We start from the raw sequence: 20234 nt of genomic DNA, 5'->3' as shown, positions 1-20234 counted from the left end.
TCTAAAAATTAAATTCATGTATCAAATAAAAACTGAGCATTAAAAATTGCAAAAATTCCAATTGGCGAACTTGATTAAAATTCTCATTTACCATTACACTTGCTCGAATAATTAAATGACCATATATTTTCATGGTTCTAGAAAAAGAGTTTAAAAAACTTAACACAAGAATAGCCAATACCCATTATAATAGATAGGAATGTGCTAGGGAAGTAGAAAATGAAAACATCACCACTCACACACCAATGGACTGTGGAGCTATGATGTGCACAAAACCAGCAGAGAAGAGGATAAGAAAGAGTGGCAGTGACACCCAGGCAACATACTGGAGAACTGGATGAACAGCTAGATCTCTGTAGAGCCATATTCGAGCTGCAATACAAATAGTAGCATGAGTAATTCAATACGACAAAAGTGTAACATTTAATGTATTCTGTGCATAAGAAAAATACAATTTACTAAAGGATCACCATCCTTAATAAAAATTGCTAAATTTATCGATGAAAAATTACATATAAAAAGTATTTACAGAGTTGACTCATTTGTAGTTGTTTAGAGAAAACTTTAACGAACAACTAAAGGTCATTATTACCAATATTATAAGAGTCCTGCAAGTGTGCTTGGAATAATAATTGTAAAACTGCTGCATTATTCGTTTAGGCTGTCCAAAGTTGAGCGCGAGCAAAAAGATGATTAGCAAAAATATCCTAGGCGTATGTCTGATACGTTCCTGTGCCAATTAATAAGTTATAACTCAAATTTTGGGTGAAAATATACAAATCAATATAAGTGAAATTCTTAATACAATTATATTTCTTTAATCATTTCTTTATGCCTCCAATCGCACCTTTAACTGCTACATTGACCGGAAATCCTCATTCACACCTCCTCTTTTTTGCGTTTTTTATTTGGGACAATTAAAATAACATATATTTTAGCTACCGTAGATGATGGGTCTCGCTATTTTCCGTCATCTAATTGGACACGTCACCATCTACGAGAATTTATTCGAGTTATTTTCATTTTCCGGAGTTCTGACTGTCCATGCAGTAGCATTGTTAGGGAGGCTGCCATTGATGTAAAATTAGACAAACTCAAATGACGGAAAAATAGAGATAGGATTCATATCAATTTTCAATCCTTGGTGATGAAGTTAGACGATTATTTTAGCATTCCAACTCAAGAAGACATCCTAAAAATTGACGTTAAAATTAGCGAGTGATACATACGAAAGTTTAGAAGGAAACAAAGGAAGTGATTTTTATTTCTAGCATTGTCTCCATTCCCATTAAATTGTTCGTATAACATCGCGCTTTTCCAAAGCAGTAAATAATGCAATGCGCGATCCCCTGGATTAAACACGCAAAAAAGTAATTATCTTATGTCAACTACATAGCACCACAAGGTATAGTACTTAATAAAGCGCTTAAAATAATTTAGCCGTGGGCTACTTAAAATTTTTATCAAAGCGGCCAGAATATGTATGTATTAAAATCAAGGTACCTATTCTAAAATTTACATGATATCCCATATCAATAATTCGCAACTAAAGGCATTGGAAAAATCAATGAATGGTCATAAGAAATTTATACCCGAAGGAATAATATTTATATTTGATGAGTATTTCAACCTCGATTAATTCAGAACTTGAGGAATTAGAAGTCAAACAAGGACGAAAATATGAATAACGATACAGACAATAAATGAAGTTCAGTGCATAGTGCACCCCGCACTCACACAATAAAAACTACAAGTAGCCAATAGTTTAAACGTTTGAGTGATCAGGCGTTCTTAAATAAGAGAAGAATATGGTTATCACATAAATAACTCTTACCTTTATTGCAAAGAGATATTCCGTGGTCCATGACAAAGGATAAAAATGCCATGATTACCCCTAAAAGGGCGAGAAACACCCAGTCCTCACCCAAACGTGCAAATGTGTGCTTCCATGCAAAGGCGATTATAGCCGCAACCTGGAAAAGTTGAAAATAGAGGAATAAAACAGATTTAAATGATAATTGTAATAATAATCATTATAGCTTTGATTCACCAAAAAAACGCATTCATGCAATACTTTAACAAGATAAGTAACATAAATCAAGCAAGAATAGATTATAAAATTTGAGCATCGTCTCCAGCCGAAATGTGACAACATCCACTTTTTTACCACTGACTATATTCATGTTTTGAATCAATGTTTAAATAATACTTAAAAATGAAAGAATCCACAGAATAGCTTTCACTATGGGCTTGAACATAGTTATCATAAATGCCGAGAAGTTGAGGAAACCGAGAAGTTGAGGAGAAATGAGGGTTGCCTCTCTACAGGATAAATGCAACATTTAAATTTGAAGCGGTTAATTCTCTGATAAACCTACCCTCTTTTCCACAGCCATGGAAAATGATGTGAAAATCACCATCAGAGTATGGTCCGAATTTATCCCTAACGAATTATAACTATACCAATAAAAATACTACCAACGTAGAACTGTGCGGTAAAGTAAAATCGGCAGTATGAGCCGCTTTCAATAGAAATTTACACTAGAATACGGTCAGTTTTGAATATTAAATGTATTTCCAAGCACAATAATTTGTTCAGGTGACAATTATTTCGCTCCATCAGAATCATTACCTACTACAGCTTTTACACCGAGTGAAACTGTAAATGATTATAATAACTTTGTTTTCCAAAAGGTATTTTATAAGGGATGAGTAACTCTCGGAATAGATACTTCCAATGCTATTGGGGTTCACAGTGTGAAACTTATATTACATAAGTAAAAGAAAAAATAACATTTCACACTGTCTACAACGTTTATTAAATAAATAATTGCGAGAACATCAATCAGGAAAAAGTCAGAAATCTTTCCCCTATATTTATTAAATAATTAGTAGCTAATTTAAATTTAGTGTACGTTTAGTATAAATTTAGTAAATTCAACAGGTAGTCTTGAAATTAATATAGCTTAGCCATTGAATTCCGGAAATGGCTAATCACAAGGAGGAATTTCGGAGAATACTTCACCCGAATTTTTTTGATGAAAGGAATTTATGCAGAGGCATTTGAGAAAAGACGAAAGTGAAAAAAAAATTAAAATGAATATGAACGACAACTTATGTAAAATTTCACAGAAAAAAAATCTATTTACTCGAGAATGAATACTTAGCGAGGAAACGCGTCGAATCAAATTAACATAGAAAAACCTGCCCAAATTTACTAAGACTGTTTATCTTCATTCAGGTTGAATTTTCGCCAAGTGAAAGCTGAATCTACCGAATTCAAACTTTTTAAAAACCTAAAATGACAATAAATTAGGAAAAAATTCGATTGGCCCCCATCACTCACCTTTGCTAGGCATTTGTTTCCGCGCCTCACCCCAGCGCCCAGCTCCTTGTTCCGTAGTGCGTCTTCTTTCCGCCTCGCTTTGGCCGCCGCTCTCGCTCTCCTTGCCTCCTCCTTTGCGAACTCCCCGAGGTCTTTTGTATAGCGGCCATACATCTGGAAGAGGAAGAACGGAAGCAAAATTATAGAAGGTGCCACTTGAAATCAAATTGCGCCTGACCTCGTCACCCACTCATTTCGAAGAGCCGCACCGTTGGTGGAGTGACAGCATCCCAAAGATACGTTCAGCAGCATTCGATTCCAAAATTCATGAGGAGTCACGGTGCACTTTATGCCGTCGACAGTTCGCTTTCCCGAAGCACCGAATAAATAAGGAAGATTTTACGACGAAGAGTGACTAAAATATCAACAGATTTGTTTTCTTTTGCACTCTTGGTTTAAGGGAGGAATCCGTAAGGTTCATGATCAGTTTTACCCTCTTCATGCATACATTTTTCCTTCGTTTATATGCTTTCACTCACGTTTTATTCCGTTAGTTACCAAATAATATTTTGCATATTCCAATGGACAACCTTTTTTATTTCTTCTACGATCCAAATATTGCTTAAGAGTAATTATCCCTATGCATAATCCCTATCATGACATTCTGGCGGTTAAAGCAAATAGTTCAACACGGTTCATTTCATTCCAATTCTTGTTCAACTCAAAATACTTCAATAAGGCAAATAGTTCAACTACAAACACAAGGCCTATTTAGTCAACTCGGCGATCATTTTCAGTAATATGGAAAATATACATCTTTACTTTTTCCTATTTTCCCAAAACTTTCGCATTCACTAATGAAAATTCTTACTGGAAATGTTAACTGGCATTACCAGGAAATGTTTAAACCAAATATCAGATGTTACAAGCATGAATATCCCCATTCGTTTGAAAATAGTAATTGATGAGGGGAACTCGAAAGGAGCAGTGTGTGAAATGTACTTCCGACTAACTTGTATGTTGATAATCAGTTCGCACTACTCATTTAAAAAAGTATTTGAATATTGGACCTAATTGTCAGCTTATAACTGCTCATCAGAAAATTAGTATTGAAAAATAATCCCACATCTGCAAGTAAAACTTTACGATCATAGATAAATGGTCCATTCATTTAAGGTCACTAAGCACCATCCAAATCATTTTCACTCCCTCATCTCAGATATTACTCATAGCTAGCCCATTTTACTTAATGACATAGGGAAACTATCTAAGAAAGAGAAGACTGAAAGAGCGACTTAAGAATATTTTCCTGTAATGGATGAAGACAACCATGAGAACGTGAACGACACGAACATCATTTACTTCAATAACAAAAAAATGTTAAAATTCCTACCAAGTTAAAAATTAAAATTATTCCAATGAAAAACAAACAATTTCAAATTAACGTTTTTAATGGAAAAATTACACAACCCCAAGAATCCTTATTATTCAATGGCATTTATAGCAATTATATACTTCAAAACAAGGCCTTGACACATCCAAGCCGACAAAAATCAACATTAATATCTATGTGTGGATGTATGAAAATAATATGACCGAATAGTGAATAAAATATTCTGACAGAAAATTAAGGCACTGATTATTTTTATGGCTAATTATTTTACAATCCGACTTATGAACAAAATATTCTGACAGAATATTGGGACACTAGTGAATTTTATGCTAAATATTTCCCAATCACATTTAAATTATACGCGACAGCTTTAATTTTGGAGTGAATATCATTTATTCACTCAAAAAAAGCTTCATACTGATCTCTAGCGAAAGCTTGGTACCAATATGAGGCTCCCCTCTTTTACGTGCTCAATGATGCATATTTTCCCTAAAAGCTAAAAAGAGAAAAATTGACCAACCTTCACAACGAACTAAAATGAAATTTAATAATTAGACCTTAAAAGGACCCTTAACATATGTACGGTACGCTGAGAACATTCAGTGCAATGGGGGCGTCCTCACAGCAATAGAAGAATTACATATCTTAAGCGTGAAAAGTTAAATTTGATATGGCTGAAGACCACATATAGGATTACTGGGAGAAACGTAATGACTACGTTTCATAGAACGTTGGCATTATCATATCATCATATGAGGGCTATGATGATATTTATTTATTTTTTCGCGCATGCCGTAACCAAAATGAGGGATGTTGTGGTTCAGGGGCAAAGTTCGTTGCCCGGCAAACTCCTTGGCATTCCAGGGTAACGATCGGTTTAAGTAGTCATTTCTATGCGCCGTGCAGCGCTAGGCCACCATCAACATCATCGGCGAACAAAAGAAAGCTGATGGAGTCATTTCGGCCATTGGTGAGTAGAATCCCTATTATAGCCGCATAGAGAATTTGTAAGACGCTTAGGCGGCCGGTTTCCGATTGCGTAGTAGCGGGTAGATTATGATATAGACTAAGAGAGAAGCTACAGTCACAGGAAATATAGATGAGAGCAGACGGCTACCATCGTATGCACACGACAATAAAGTGCGAAAACGTGGAATTGCACACATGTCTTCTGAACCCAAAATGTATCACGTAACGCTATCTGTTATGCTTGTTTTCTCTATAGATATTTCTTGAACTAAAGGGGTTTCATTATAAATCATAACATTGCTTAGGTAATTACGCGACTCAAATTAGTACATTATAATAACTGAAAAATGAAAATTCGAATTTAAAACATTATTTAAATCATGGGTGAAAACGTTTCTGTACCCCATCAAACTGAACTGACGTGGAATCGTAAAAATAATGCCTTAAAATGCTTCTCGCGACGTAAAGTACTCTTTTACTGAGATTAATTAATTATATCCCCACAAACTTAAGAAAATTAGTTAGCTAAACATCAGATGCAGGTGACCCTACTAGCTATATCCTCGAGCCACGAACTGAACTGCAGCTCAGCAATTACAAAAAAAAAATCTTTCCTTACGAGAATATCACGCAGCTTGACCAAAAATGAACAATAATCATAGATGAAAGAAGCTACGCAAATCCTACAATCGAAAATAAATTATGAGATTTAAGAAACATAATATGCATGATATGACGAATAAGTGAAATTGGTTATTTCTAAGAGCATAATCCTTATTAATTGTCTTCAGGCTGCCTACCCGTTAATATTTTCCATATTCGCCGACGCTTCGATCTTTGGCTGTTTCATCAAAGAGCCCTCTAGAAAAAAAAAACATTCATCGAAACGTCAGCAGGGATTAAAAATCTAAACCGGAGGGACTGCCGAGAAGATTTATGGATAGCAATGTTACGAAGGAAAACAATGAAAGAGAGAAATGGAGAAGAAAAATCTAAATCAGAAGGAATGCCGAGAAGATTTTTTTAAATAGCAATGTTTTGAACGGATTACCCTAACAGGATATCTACAGCCATAATAACGCTGGAAGTAATTTTACGAAATATGAGATCAAGAGGACGCATCGCTCCCGCTTGAGCGGTCTTTTTTACATGCTTTTTCTTACATTGCTTCGTCTGTTTCAGCGTTGGAATCTTGTAATTGATTTTTGGCCCACTTCCCATATTCGGATCGGCTTGAAATTTTGCACATTTGCTTGCTTCCTATGATACTTTCTTATCCAACAATCGGACACTTGGAATTTTATTCTAATGTGCTACAATTAATTAACTAAATTTTCATACCGAAAAATAGTTTTAAATTTCCTCAATAGAAGGCGTTAGTTATAAATGTTTGGTCAGATATTCTTCAATAGTTCTGGTTTAATCGATTAAATGATCCACCTCTAATATTATAAAATAAAAATAAATATAAAGATTAAAAAACACGCTTTTTCCAAAAACAACTTAAAATGCTCTGAAAAGTCAAAAATAAGCTTTTCATTTCTCGGAGAATAAAGCGTAGGAAGTGGTTAGGTTTAGATATTAATAATGCGTGTCAATCATTACTCATCAATCAGGCTCTTCTAAACTACTTCTGATAAACCTAATCGTCACCCAGGTTTTATTCTCTAAGTGTGAAAACCTTATTTTTTTACTGTTTAGTGGTAAAAAACTTTTTGGAAAAGGCGTGTATTTATCATTTTTATTTTACTATTTTTTCATGAAGTTCTTCTCGTTTGAAACTTACGAAATCACACTGATTTTTTCAGGGTACATAAGTAGACCGTTATCAACATTTTCTTGTGCCTCATGAAAATTTCATCTCAGATGTTAAGTTTTTATATTTGAGATACAGGGAAGGGGAATGTACACAAACTTCTACTCTATATAGGTACTCTGATAATTTGGAGATTATAACCTAAGTATTACATTCGCAACAAGATGAAACAAAAAGCGACCGCTCGACTGGGATTGCTGCGCCCTCATAAAGTAAATTTAGTGAGCACCATGACGAAGGTGTGAAATCGTTTCAGGTTTGTTGGTTTGAATGACATTAGAGTGTCGAAACCATGGTCGGTAGTGGAGTGAGTGGCGCCGACTCTATGGGGCCTGAGGGGGCCCGAGCCCCCTCAATAATTCGTTATGGGTGTGAGGAAAAAAGTGTCAGGCTTGTCGATTTTCCCCGGAGTGTCCAGATATCGAGATTAGAGTTCTCAGTGTTCTAATGTTGATCATATGACTCTTCTAAAATGCTTGAAAAACTTAAAACTCAATACTTATAAATTTCCCGGGGAAAGATCCCCGGTTTGGGCCCCCCCAATATTTTTTCTAAGTCGGCGTCCCTGAGTGGAGTTGTATATTAACGTGGGGTAATCACTATTTATATTTTATATTTTATCATGGATACCACGACGGAGGCCAATGAGACAAAGGAGAAAATATTTGCAACGAAGGCAAGGCGATAGAGAAAACACATTGAAGCAGAGAAAGCTACAATAATACTGTGTGGAATCGATAATGGGGGCTGCTTTCATTTGCGCCAAGGACTAAGAACGGATGCCGGTTGAATCGCGGGTGGTTGAGGAGCGTCACAGAAAGGCGGTATGAGAAGGTTAGCTGCGTGACCCAATGCGTAAGCATTTCTTGTATCAGTGGCGTCAATTGAGTATACCCGAGGTCGCCAATTTCTTAATTCAGCGACATATCTGGGGAGCCTAATCAAAGTCAATTCTCTTGTAAGAAGTCGTTTTGCCGTCGATTTTCGAGCCCATCTCCTCCGATGCCGTATGCCGCGCGCTTTCATCGTGCAGTCGTAAGAATAAGTACCTAAATTAAACGCCCCGACCAACCATGTAACGCATTAAATGTGTTCGCTGTAAACGAATTGTGAAAAGGCAAAAGGCTTAGACCGCAATACCATGTCCTAATGCTGAATAAAAAGATTTCCACTAAAATCATTCGATGCTAAACATGTTTTAGCTGGTGAACCAGCATCAGTTGTAGTCAAAATTCCATCAATTCAATTTACCATTCAATTTTTTTCATGAATGATTCGTTCACAGAGGAAAACTAAGATAAGCAAAGAAAAATTAAAAATTTATATCTAGTCCATAAAGTACTATATAGGTAAGTATGAATCATTCAATAAAACTACATTAAATGCGAACTTCTAATTTGGGAAATTTGAGAAGTAAATGGGGGAAATTACTTCCACTTTCTGATATTAGATATAACCTAAGTTTTGGATAAAAAGAAAACTAGTATGTTTTAAGATACACGAACGGAAATTTCAAACCCGCGTCAAAATACCTAGTATATGCAATTTCCCAGTCTCCTATCTGTATGATAACAGACAAATCCAGTACTTTTGATCGCTACTCATCCATGATATGATATGAATATTAGCTGATGCTCGAGGAGAAAAATTATCCAAACTAAAAATTTCAACATTTTTCTGCCACACGGACAGCTTGCGTCTCGACAAGAGTGACAAAACTAAGGTGAAATTTCAGAAAGAAACTTAAGCCCTACTTAGCGTAGTATCCAGAGTACAAGCTAACACATTTTTAAAGAGATCGCATGAGTATTTTTCGTAAGTTATAACATCTTTGGCACATCACAAGAACATAATGTCCAATTAAAATAAAGTAGAGGATTATAAACATGGATGAGCTAACGGACATGTTCCGCAAACTCTGTCTTTCGGATTTACTACTCGAACAATTCACAGTTCTCGAAATTTTTTAAAGCTTAATTTTTCATCGATTTTAATGGCGATCGACACGGAGGAAAGGCATTCGGGCAATTATCCAATACTCCGCAAAATATGGCGTACTTACTTAATTAAAATCTAACTAGAAAGAGAACATTATTTTTACAAGTATGATGTAGGAACAGTATGACCCGGTTTTATGTCTGGTTAGCGCATACCATAATATGACACAGCCTTCCACTTTACCGGGCAGTGACTGAAAGTTCTGGTTAGCTTGATGTCTAATCATATACACAAGTTAACCAGAACTTCCAGCAACCGCCAGGTAAAGTTGATTGCTATAACATATTGCGGTTAGCGTTAACCAGACGTGATAAAACCGGCCATATATGTGTGAGAAAATGACAGTAGTGGTTTCAATAAAGAAGACTGAGAATAAGTGACCGCCAAGCATTAAATACTTTCACGCGTGAATATATTCTGAAGCTTCGCATCTGCCATAGTCGAGGTATTTAAGGTTTCTGAGAGAATAGCGATATTTCGTAGCGACCAGTAAGCTAGCATCAACAATAGAGAATCCCTAGTTTCAAATAAATAGCTGGCCAGAAGTTCCATTATGGGTGAGATGATTTTTTTTTCGAATGTAATAAAGAAGCGTGATAAACAGGCGCGTAACCAGGGGAGGACTTGGGGGCATCAGACTGACCCCTTTTCGGACAGCAGTTCCCGGAGCACAATTATTTCGATGAAGTTGTTAATTCAGCCGTGTAGAGAAAAATACTGTAAAAGACAAAGTTTTGTAGGTTACCTTTGCTCCAATGCCGACTTTCCCCATTTGAATTTTCGCACGCGAAGGTAATGTCAACTCTATTCTCTTAGTATTGGAAGCCTTCACGCATAGGCGTTTTGGAGAAAAAAACCGAGATAAGTACATGTTTCTAAAACGGAGATGGCTGAGATGAAAATTTCCATATCAGAAAAACCCGAGAACTGATAACTTAGATAAAATAATCCATGAAGAAAATAAAATATATAGGGTAATACTATGAATGACCTTATTCCTCTAAATACACCACAACTACCTAGACAGCTTGCGACGAGACAAAACCTGGGGAAAATAATATACACGTTCTTGTCTATAATTTATTAATCTTATGGTATTATTTTCGAAAATTTTCCGGAAAATAACTAAGCACCCGAGTCATTGCTTCGCGTAATGCAAAAAATTCATACAATAATGAAGAAATTCTACTCAGAAGGAAACTTAGACCTCAAACTAATAAGCAAAAATAATGACAAAACCCGGCTCTTGAACTACTGATATACGAGGCACCGAATTTTCGCGAATAGCAACAAAAAATTCAGTTCAATTAAGCAAATTGCAATTGAAATGCATACGAGATATATATACATCTATGGACTACGTTTAACGTTTACATGTCGTATATATTGCAATTTTGCAAAATAGAATCAGTGAATTGAGTGGTGCGTAATCACTGTTCGCGAAAATTCGGTATCTGTAATCGATAGCACAAACGATATCGTATCGTGAATGATTCGCAAACGCATGGTGCTGAAAATAGACGGCAACTAGCTAACGCATGCAGCGAGACAGACGAGAATGAGAGGAGAGAGGTGACGAATAGAATGAGACGCGCCGGACAGATTGGCATGAGAAGGGTTGGGTGCATCCTTAAAGGGAGAGAGAAGGATAGGGAGGGGTTCACGGTTGAGAAAGAAGGCCGTCGAGTGTGAGCGAAAGATTGCACGGCTGACGTCGCGCGGAACACAGAGGGGGCAATCTGTATCGAGGACGCAGGGGTAGTTGGCAGGACGAAAGGGGTCCCAAACATAACCTCCACCCGGTGTCTCCGTCGGGAGGAAGGGGGCAGGAAGGGATATTCGCACGAGACGAGGTCGGATCCGACCGTCAGACACCCACCACAGTCTGCACGTAGTCGAAGTCCTCATCGTCGGCGGGGGCGGCGGTGGGGGCGGGGGCCGGATAGAAGACGTAGTCCGAGGTGCCCCCGCGGCTTCCCCGGCCGCCCCCGCCGCCCCCATCCCTGCTCGCCTCCGTCAGCTTCCGGAGCCGGTACTCGGACACGAGGCGGTCGAAGTCCTCCCACACCTGGTCCTCGAAGTCGTCATAGTCATCGTGCATCCAGCGGTCATCCTGAGCCGATATGGACGCCATGTCTGATTGCCTCCTTCTTCCTTCGGGTTAGTCTCGACTCCGGATAATCTCCTTTATCTCCCCACTCAATAAAACCCTTCCGGTGGAGAGAAACTATCCTTATGCGAGGTCGATTCCCAATGAGCACTATTCAGGCTGGTTCCTAAGGCCGACTGTACCGAGTGTCCGACGAAGTGCGGTAAAAATTTCGCTCGAACTGACGAAATTTGATAAATAATTTATCTCCCCACTCAAACGTCGCCGCAGCAACAAAACCCTTCCGGTTGATAGTAACTATTATTCTGAGAGGTCGATTCCCGAAGAGCACTATTCAGGCTGATCACTAAAGTTGCACTGAGTGTCCGACGAAAGGCGGCAAAAAAACTCGCTCGAGCCGATGAAATTAGATAAATAACTCCTTCGAAGTATGCAAGATGCTTGGTTTAAGGCATCCCGCGTCCATATACAGTCCACGCAATGAAGTAGTTAGTTCACCGCATCTACACTCCGTTAACGGAAACGTCGTCAATGACGAAACATCTTGAAGAAAAACGTGTCCACAATACCTGCCGATGACAGCCCTGACTGGCCTATCAATAATAAATAACCAAAATAAATAGTCAGAGAATCGGCCACATCCAGTCAATTCAGTCTTGTCAAAAACACACTTAATCGAACACCTGAACTTATTGAAAATTGAAAGTTAGATTTCTCCAATCTACCAGAAGGCTTAAGTGCCAAAAAATCTCATGGATCCTTCACGGACACACTAATCACTTCCGGCAACTAAAATTAATTCAAAATATCAGCAATTTCGACTCCTTCTCACAAAATTAAAGTTCACTGGATTCTCTGATAATCTTTGAGCACAAAGACCAGTCCTAAGGAATGTAATTGGTAAAATAGGTCCACAAATCTGTAGCTATATCCATTTAAGTTAGTGACAAACATAATTCCTCATGAAACAGCAGAAAAAACGAATGTACCAACAGCCACTTCCAGGGTATCCTGATTCATTCATATGATGGTACATCAAAGCATGATGTAGCCATCCGATGGCAGTGCAGCCGCACTGGGTGAGTCCGCTAATTTTTTAGCAAACCCTGCTTCGTCAAATATCACTTCTTTTATCACTTTTAAGAGTTCACACAAAACTCTCATTCTTACTGTGACATAGTCCTTGGATATTAACTCCGAGAGAAAAAAATTAAACCTAGCTTAGCTTAGCCAGGCCGTGAGCAAACTAGTTCAATTCATCAACTTTTCTTCATGTGGATGACGAAGATTTTCTTCTTACAGAAATTGTCCGCACTACACTCAGCTTCTCCGAACGAAGACAATGGATTCGGGAATGGATGGGATCAAGAAGGGAGTAAACTGTCCTAAACTTCAGTAAATGAGGTGATCGTAATGGGGATATACCACAGCAGAATTGATGTACATCCACGATTGTGTCCCAAAAACTTCGACATTAAAAAATTATGAGGCACCAATCTTCCAGATTCCCTAAGTTTTTCACGGCATAGCCAAGGCCGTGGCTTCTTCGAGATGTTACGTAGGGGTCCAAATCACCACTCCAGACAGGACGACGTCGAAAATATCAGAAGAGACCAAAAAATAAGATTATCCCATGGCGGACCAGGATCCTTAACGACTTCGCTGTACCCCCACACGGTCCGGGAGGTTCATGTCAGCCTTACGTCACTTCCTGTCGTATCCCACCACGACTGCCCACGATATTTTTTTTCCGCAAAACCACTTTCCTCCACGGCAGACACAATTAAAAGACGTCGGTCGGTCGGAGGAGGGAAACCCACTGTTGCCGCTGCGGATGGCTAGATGCGTGTGGGACAGCCCGAGAGAGGAGACCCAGACGAGAGCCGGACTGGATTCGCGTCGGGTGGGGGCAAAGGGGGGACGTCATTCGCCACTTGGCGAGTGTGGCAAAAGGTTCAACACGGCCCTGCCTGCCTCCCGCTCCCTCCTTTTTGCCCTCCGCTTTCAGCTGCTGCTGCACCCCGCACCATCTCGCGCAAAACCCGCCTCCTCCTCACTCCCTTGAGTCGAACCCTTCGCGCTACCGACCCAGCACTTATCATTCCTCCCTCCTCCCACATCCACCCCTCTCCGGTCAAAACCATCTTCCCTGCTCGCCATTCCAACCGTCCCCACCTCTCAGTGCCCGTCCCTCTGCGGTGAGATGTGTTGGATCTCGGTTGCATTTTCCAAGTGGACCTTTTCACGCTACGATAGGGTGGTGACAATATATTTTTAAAAATATTTTTCGCGATAAATCTCCAGAAGTTGCTAAATGGTCTAGAAATTATTGAATTCGTCATTATAACGTTAGCCCTTTCCCCCATGAAAGTAAAGTTAGGAAATAATAATATTTTTAGAAAAAATAGAAGTTTTCACCTCTTAAAATGAAAACAATATGTATTAAAAACACTACAATTAAATTAGAGGAAACACTACCATAATATGAAGTAGAAACACTACTACTAGGTATTCTATTGAACAGGAAATTTTATAGCATTTAAATTTTTTAAATGCGCATTTATGATTAAACTGACATATTTGACAATATAAGCATGTCCTCTAGTAACCCTAGACCACACGAACAGATTGAGTACAGCAAAAACAATTAACCGAAAACGCAATCACGCGCACCGGTGTAAAGTTATTTTTCCGGAAATCCTAGTTTAAAATTCTCCTTTAGGGGGGTTGGTTTAGTGGAGCAACTGATAGGATAGCTGAACATAAATTGGGAGATACGGGTCCGAATACCGACAAAGCCAAATTATTTCTTCACGGTGAATTTCATTCTTGGTGTACACATAAGTAAGAGATTGAGGGTGAAATATGAATAACTATCATTAGCCGACTAAGGGGAAACTCCCAGCACCAGCAGGAGATAAGAGACTACCAGCTGTAAATGATAGTAATGAAGAATTTGTATCGACAAAAGGCTTACAAGGTAGCCGGCTACTAGCTACGAGATAATACAGGAAATAAATTCGGGAGTGGGATTGATATTCATTTTGAATGTGAGGTGGGTTATGTCAGTGAGAAAGACCTCCCGTTATTTGGAACTAACATGAGGTTAGAATTTCACGCTTTCTCCGGTATCAGCTTAGTCATCGCTAGAAAATTATTTTCTCCGAAATGTTCCTCGAAGTCAAATACTATTGTAATCATTAAACTAGTATCGCACTACCCTGACTTCCAATATTTCCCGTCTCATCCCCTGCACTCCGGACAACCTGCTCCGCCCCCGTCCCCACACCTCTTTCCGTTTCCTCTTTCGCGCGAAATCTCTCCCTCCCCTTGGCGACACCTTTGCCACCAAATAATGCCTCGTTCAGATTACGATTGTTCCAGCAATCGTTGGAACAATCGTGCATTCACTCGACGATGGTTAAAACCTGTGCTGCCCTCTAGTGCTGACATCTAGAGTGATCGAGAAATTGACGGTTAGCAAAGCCGTTGAGGTATTCAGGGTCGAGATATTACTGTGTTCAACGTGTATTTACCGAATAATTTTTCTTCCGCCCACATTCTTCCTTCCGAGGACAAATCCATCAAAAAAAAAATTGAGCGAAGAGAGCTTCACGAACTTTTAGTCTTTCTCTTGTCGCTTCCTTTTCCGGTCTCCCAGCGCCTAACCATCGTAAAGTGGCAACGTTAGAAACTACGTGAACTATTGTCAGGACATGCATTCATACGGTTGGTTCGGCCAACTATCGTTAGGACGACCGCTCAGAAAATCGTAATGTGAATGAGGCATAACTACTTATCAATCTATCTAGCGCTCCTTTACGATCAAAAAGTTCTTCCTTCTCAACAAATAAGCTATATACATCTTCCTGAGCCCATCCGTCTGTCCCCAGCGTGACACCTTGATGCGGTAATTTCACTCATTTCATGTTTCCTCTTTTATAACCTAAAATCTCAGTAAACCTACACCAGAAGATGGAGAGAAGGATCGTTTTCCCCAAAACACAGGTACATGAAGGCTTCCCATACTTAGAACAGAATTACTCCGAAATACTGTAACGTTATCATTTTCCAGAGTTTTTAATGTATTGCGTGAAGCAATGACTCAAGGATATCTCGTACTTCGATGCTTAAAAATTTTCGGATATTTTACGAGAATAAGACTATAGACATGCATGTGCGCATTATTTTCCAAGCTTTTTATTTTGTTAATGATTAGTCCTGTCCAGGTTTTTAGGGTTCATTTAGTAGAAGCCTTCGAGCATGAGCTAAGATTCTTCAATACTCAAAGTTTCCTCTCTGCCATCTCCGTTTCACATATTAGCTCAATACAGGGTCTTTTTCCATCGCCACATTAAACTTTCTAAAAATTACTACGGAAGCACCGATCCGTACCTTATTCAGCACTTCCTAAAAACAAGGCTAGATAACTTAACCTTTAAAACTTTAAGAAAAAAAAGTGATTACAACAATAAATACGGCGACACGACGGAGTATTCAGGGAGGTAGTATATTCAAAGATTGCAATAGCTGTAATATTGGTTTTGTGTGCATGATTTCTCACCAGATACAGCAGAACGTATGCAAGATGACGCAAACCAATATTTTGTTTAATAAACTCATACTTAATTGGCATGGCAAACAAAAAGTTACTTCATACATGAAATACCACTAAGAATTAAAGATGAAAGGCATGATGCGCTTAAAAAATAAATATTTCTCCCGCATTACAGGAGTGTCAATATTTAATCGTTGCTCTTCACCATTCCGTTTCCAAAATACACCGACCATATTCCACCAAAAGATTGCTCTAAACCACTCGCAATAAACTAATCCCGGCCAGCTCCTATACCGACGCCATCCGGCGCCTGTCGATCACAATGTGATCGCGTTTAACAGAGACAAGGTTGTCGCACGCCCGAGAAGTCGGACAGCGCCGGATTTAGCGCCTCAGCCTGCGTTGGACGCGTTGGAGATTTTCATGCTCACAGAAAGGATAGAAATGGTGCAATGAGCACGTGGACTACATTCTAGCCTTGTATTTCATGAAAAAAGCGGATCCCGACACATGTTAGGGGATGACTACCATGGTACAAGGCAATATGCAATGCTGTATCAGGCAACGTGGATGCACGATGAAGGTGTTTTTTTTTTAATTTTACATACCCTAATTATGAAATAATGCCAATAATTTATTATCAACGCAAAAAATATTTTTATCCATTCTATTAATAATAATTGACTTAATTTTACTATATTACTAACTAACGCGAATGAATTTTCAAAATTAATACCATTTAAGTGTTTCCTAATAAGGGGCCACTACTTAAAGTTGATTACCCTCTTAAGAGACACTTGGTGACAACGTATTGAATAATTGGCCAAAGCAAACGAAATTTTCTCACGGATTTGGAGGAAATCTCCACTTCACCCAGGATCCGCAAATAATTCCCAGTGTGTGAAAAAAGTGCAAGTAAATTGTCTGTATTCTACTTCACAGGACTGAAGGCAAGTAAGAACAAGGAATTCGCATCATCGCGTCGCTCTGAAAATACAAGTAGTGAAGGGACCACCGATCATGGGACTAGCTTGAAGTTATTACGTTGATGAGGTACAGGAAAAATGCAACGTGGTGATGACTAAGTGAGGTTTGGAAAAAGAATGATGGTCACAAAAGAACCAAACTAATCACACGTACAAAAATATATCGACTACAATGGGGAACATGCATGAAATTTGTTCATCATGCTAGTAAGTCTTATTGAATAGACAATTTTCTCACGAGTCCAAATATATAACCCAAAACTCTCCTATCACTACACAAACGTCATTAAATGCTTATTAAAAGTGATTGAATATCGTTTGATGTCACGTGACCTGAAACGCCCTCTGACGTCATCGCACGGTACACCATTCACTTCGCTAAGAGAGTAGAAGGGCAGACTCTTGATTGCATTATATAGAAGTAAAGATCATCAACGAGCTTTGTAGTAGTTCCTAAAAGGACAAGTTGACTTAATAGGGATTTAGGAAAGCACAATACGGCAGTTTACTTTTGGTCGACTTCCATATGGCGGCTGATTTTCTGAAAAATAGCGATTGCTTCCAAATCTCACCAAACAATCCCCTTCATTTGTTTCAATAACGCCTTGGCAAACCAACAAATTCACAATCTGCTGTTTGACGTTAAAACCTCAGAGTAAGGATGGGGGTTAAAACAGCAATTACTTTCGCCATATTTGCGTTTGAGCATAGACCGATTTTTTACCCACTTCCTCAGTCTGTCATCAGTGGATTCCGTGCCGTGAGGTCACGCTCCGATGACGTCGTGTTTTCAAGCAGCCGATGAAGATTAATTTTCAAAGACTCAGCTAAAAAACATTATTCATCCGCGAAATTTTCGGCGAGTATATTTGAGATAGGGACCTTCTTATTCTAGTACTTTGAAAAAATTGTGCATGTTCCCCATTAATCGTGATATTTTAACATTGTTATGTTAGCACCATTTTAACTTCTTATGCCGACACAATTAATTAGGATAAAGATTCGTTGGATGAAGTTAAATAAGAAAGGAACACCTTATTTTTCAAATCTGGTCAAAGTCAATTGAATTTCCACATCTTGGATTTCATTAAGGAGCTCGTTTAGACCTCGTAATAAAGGAAATTTGTTTTCGTTCCATCGAGATGGTAGACAGTAGCCAGGCTATTAATAAACGTAAGGGTAAAATATTCTATCCTCTTTGCTGCACCTATCCTCTTGACCACACACGTAACGACGGACAAGGCCAAAGGGACTAAATGTGGTGACTCACTCCGACCCCAAGTCGCAATTCGTTAAAAAAAAATGCGGCGGATTGAAGTAAAAGATATGATGCAATGAAAAATAAAACTTACCCAATCAGTCATTCTTTCGTAAATTCAAAACAGGAAAACACGAAAGTTGCCGCCCACTTTCCGTGATTTGGTGACATCTCTAGAGTTCTGATTCATTGATACGTTTACGGAGAACCTTTCTTTAAGAGAAAGCAGTGGCGTAGCCAGGAATTTTGTTCAGGGGGGTCCAAAATCAGGGGGGAAAATTTTTGAAAAACAGGGTACTAATAAGAGGGTTTTAAACTAATTTTAACACTTTTCGTAATCGAAAAAACTTCATTTGTCAAAGAAATAGTGAGCAATTTCAAGATTTTTCAATATTTTATTTTCTTTTATGAAGGAAAGTAATTGTGTTTCTATATTTCGGGGGGGTTTGGACCCCCCGGACTCCCCTTTGTCTACGATTCTGAGAGAAAGAATCATTCAGATGTGTTTAAACAACAACGAACCATCAGAGGTCCATGGGAAATGCCCGGGAGTAGGGAAGAATCGGCAATAGGCTCGGTATGAGTTTGTAACTTCATTTACATCTTTAAGAAAGGGTTAAGGGCATCGATTTTTCATTCCAAATACCTCGAGAAATACCAGGCGGTGAATTAATAAACGGAAAATTCTTATCCCTTATACTTTGAAAACTAAATCACAATAGAGACTACAATATCATTGAAGGCCTCAGTGCAAGAACTAGATAACGGCCATAGTTTTGCAAGAATGAGATTTCCACAAACAAATGAGGCACCTCCTTCCCTTCACAAGCAGACATTGAAATTTTCAACAATAAGAACCATATAAGTTCAGCAGAAATTGTTGACATTTTATATTCTACTACTATCTTTGTCTCATCTTTATTGAAACTTCCTCTTTGGTTATCATCTGGTTCATGCGCTCATGTCTTCAATTGGTGAACGAGGCCATTGAAATATTTTTGGGCAATCCCCCCCCACCCCCAAGTAGAACAATTTCACAATGTGCAAAAACGGAAATTGAGCATTGAGCGGAGATGCCATCGATGCAAAGGTATGTGAAAACCCTTTCGCCGGCAGTGGTCAAAACGGCGGTTGAGAGAAGCATGAGAGGGGGAACGGAGGGAGCGAGGGATTGAAGCAATCTAAACGATGCCAATTCAGCTCGACCGCGATATCCTTCGCAGCGAAGTGACGGCTGGACAACAGATTGCTACCCGCGGGAGAGAGAGGCTTCTACACGCAGCTAGCTCCCCATGTCCTTCCCGCGAACCCCCCATCTCCCTCCCACATGCCACCGAGGACTCCCATCCCTTCTTTCTCACAGCACTCAAACCCATTCACAAATTGGGGTCCCCGCCGGCCTCCTCCGTATCCAACCGCCCGATTCGATCCCCAGGCGGGGTACCTCCTCCTCCGCCCCAGTCGACCAACCTTCCCCTCTCAAAGGCAGCCGCATTCAACCGGCCTTACCCACTTCCCTCCTCACAATATGAAATGCCCCTCTCTTCCCCCTCTCTTTATGCCCCTTCGCTCTTCGGCAACGTCTGCGTACCACCACCACACCCACCCATCCATCCACGATCATCTCATACTTCTCCTCTACTCCTGCCATCACTTTGCCCGGCGAGAGAGCTGTTAGGTATGAAAACCTCGGCGAAAAAGATTATATAGAGGAAGCAAAAGTGTGTGTCCCGTTGAAATTTGACTTATAGGTACTTTGCTGGTGTACGACACTTGAGACTTTAAACCGTTGAAAGATAGGCCGGCGAAAGTTTGATTAAA

General features: G+C 39.3%; 1 protein-coding gene across 5 annotated transcripts in view; it reads right to left on the bottom strand.

Annotated features, from left to right (window-relative positions):
• LOC124157542 (chloride channel protein 2) overlaps positions 1-20234 on the bottom strand; it is a 226277-nt gene that overhangs the window by 29934 nt on the left and 176109 nt on the right. For 4 of the 5 annotated variants that reach the window (XM_046532362.1, XM_046532364.1, XM_046532361.1 and 1 more), the window contains exons 2-4: positions 3347-3499; positions 1835-1973; positions 244-372 (exon numbers count right to left, since the gene is read on the bottom strand). In XM_046532362.1, the coding sequence (XP_046388318.1) occupies positions 244-372; positions 1835-1973; positions 3347-3499 (421 nt within the window). Of the gene's footprint in view, positions 1-243; positions 373-1834; positions 1974-3346; positions 3500-11380; positions 13398-20234 lie in introns of those variants that run through there. The other variant, XM_046532360.1, reaches the window with a different exon arrangement.

This window comes from Ischnura elegans, chromosome 4 (assembly GCF_921293095.1).
Source record: "Ischnura elegans chromosome 4, ioIscEleg1.1, whole genome shotgun sequence".
Taxonomy (NCBI): Eukaryota; Metazoa; Arthropoda; class Insecta; order Odonata; family Coenagrionidae; genus Ischnura; species Ischnura elegans.
This window is presented reverse-complemented; position numbering and strand designations above follow the sequence as displayed.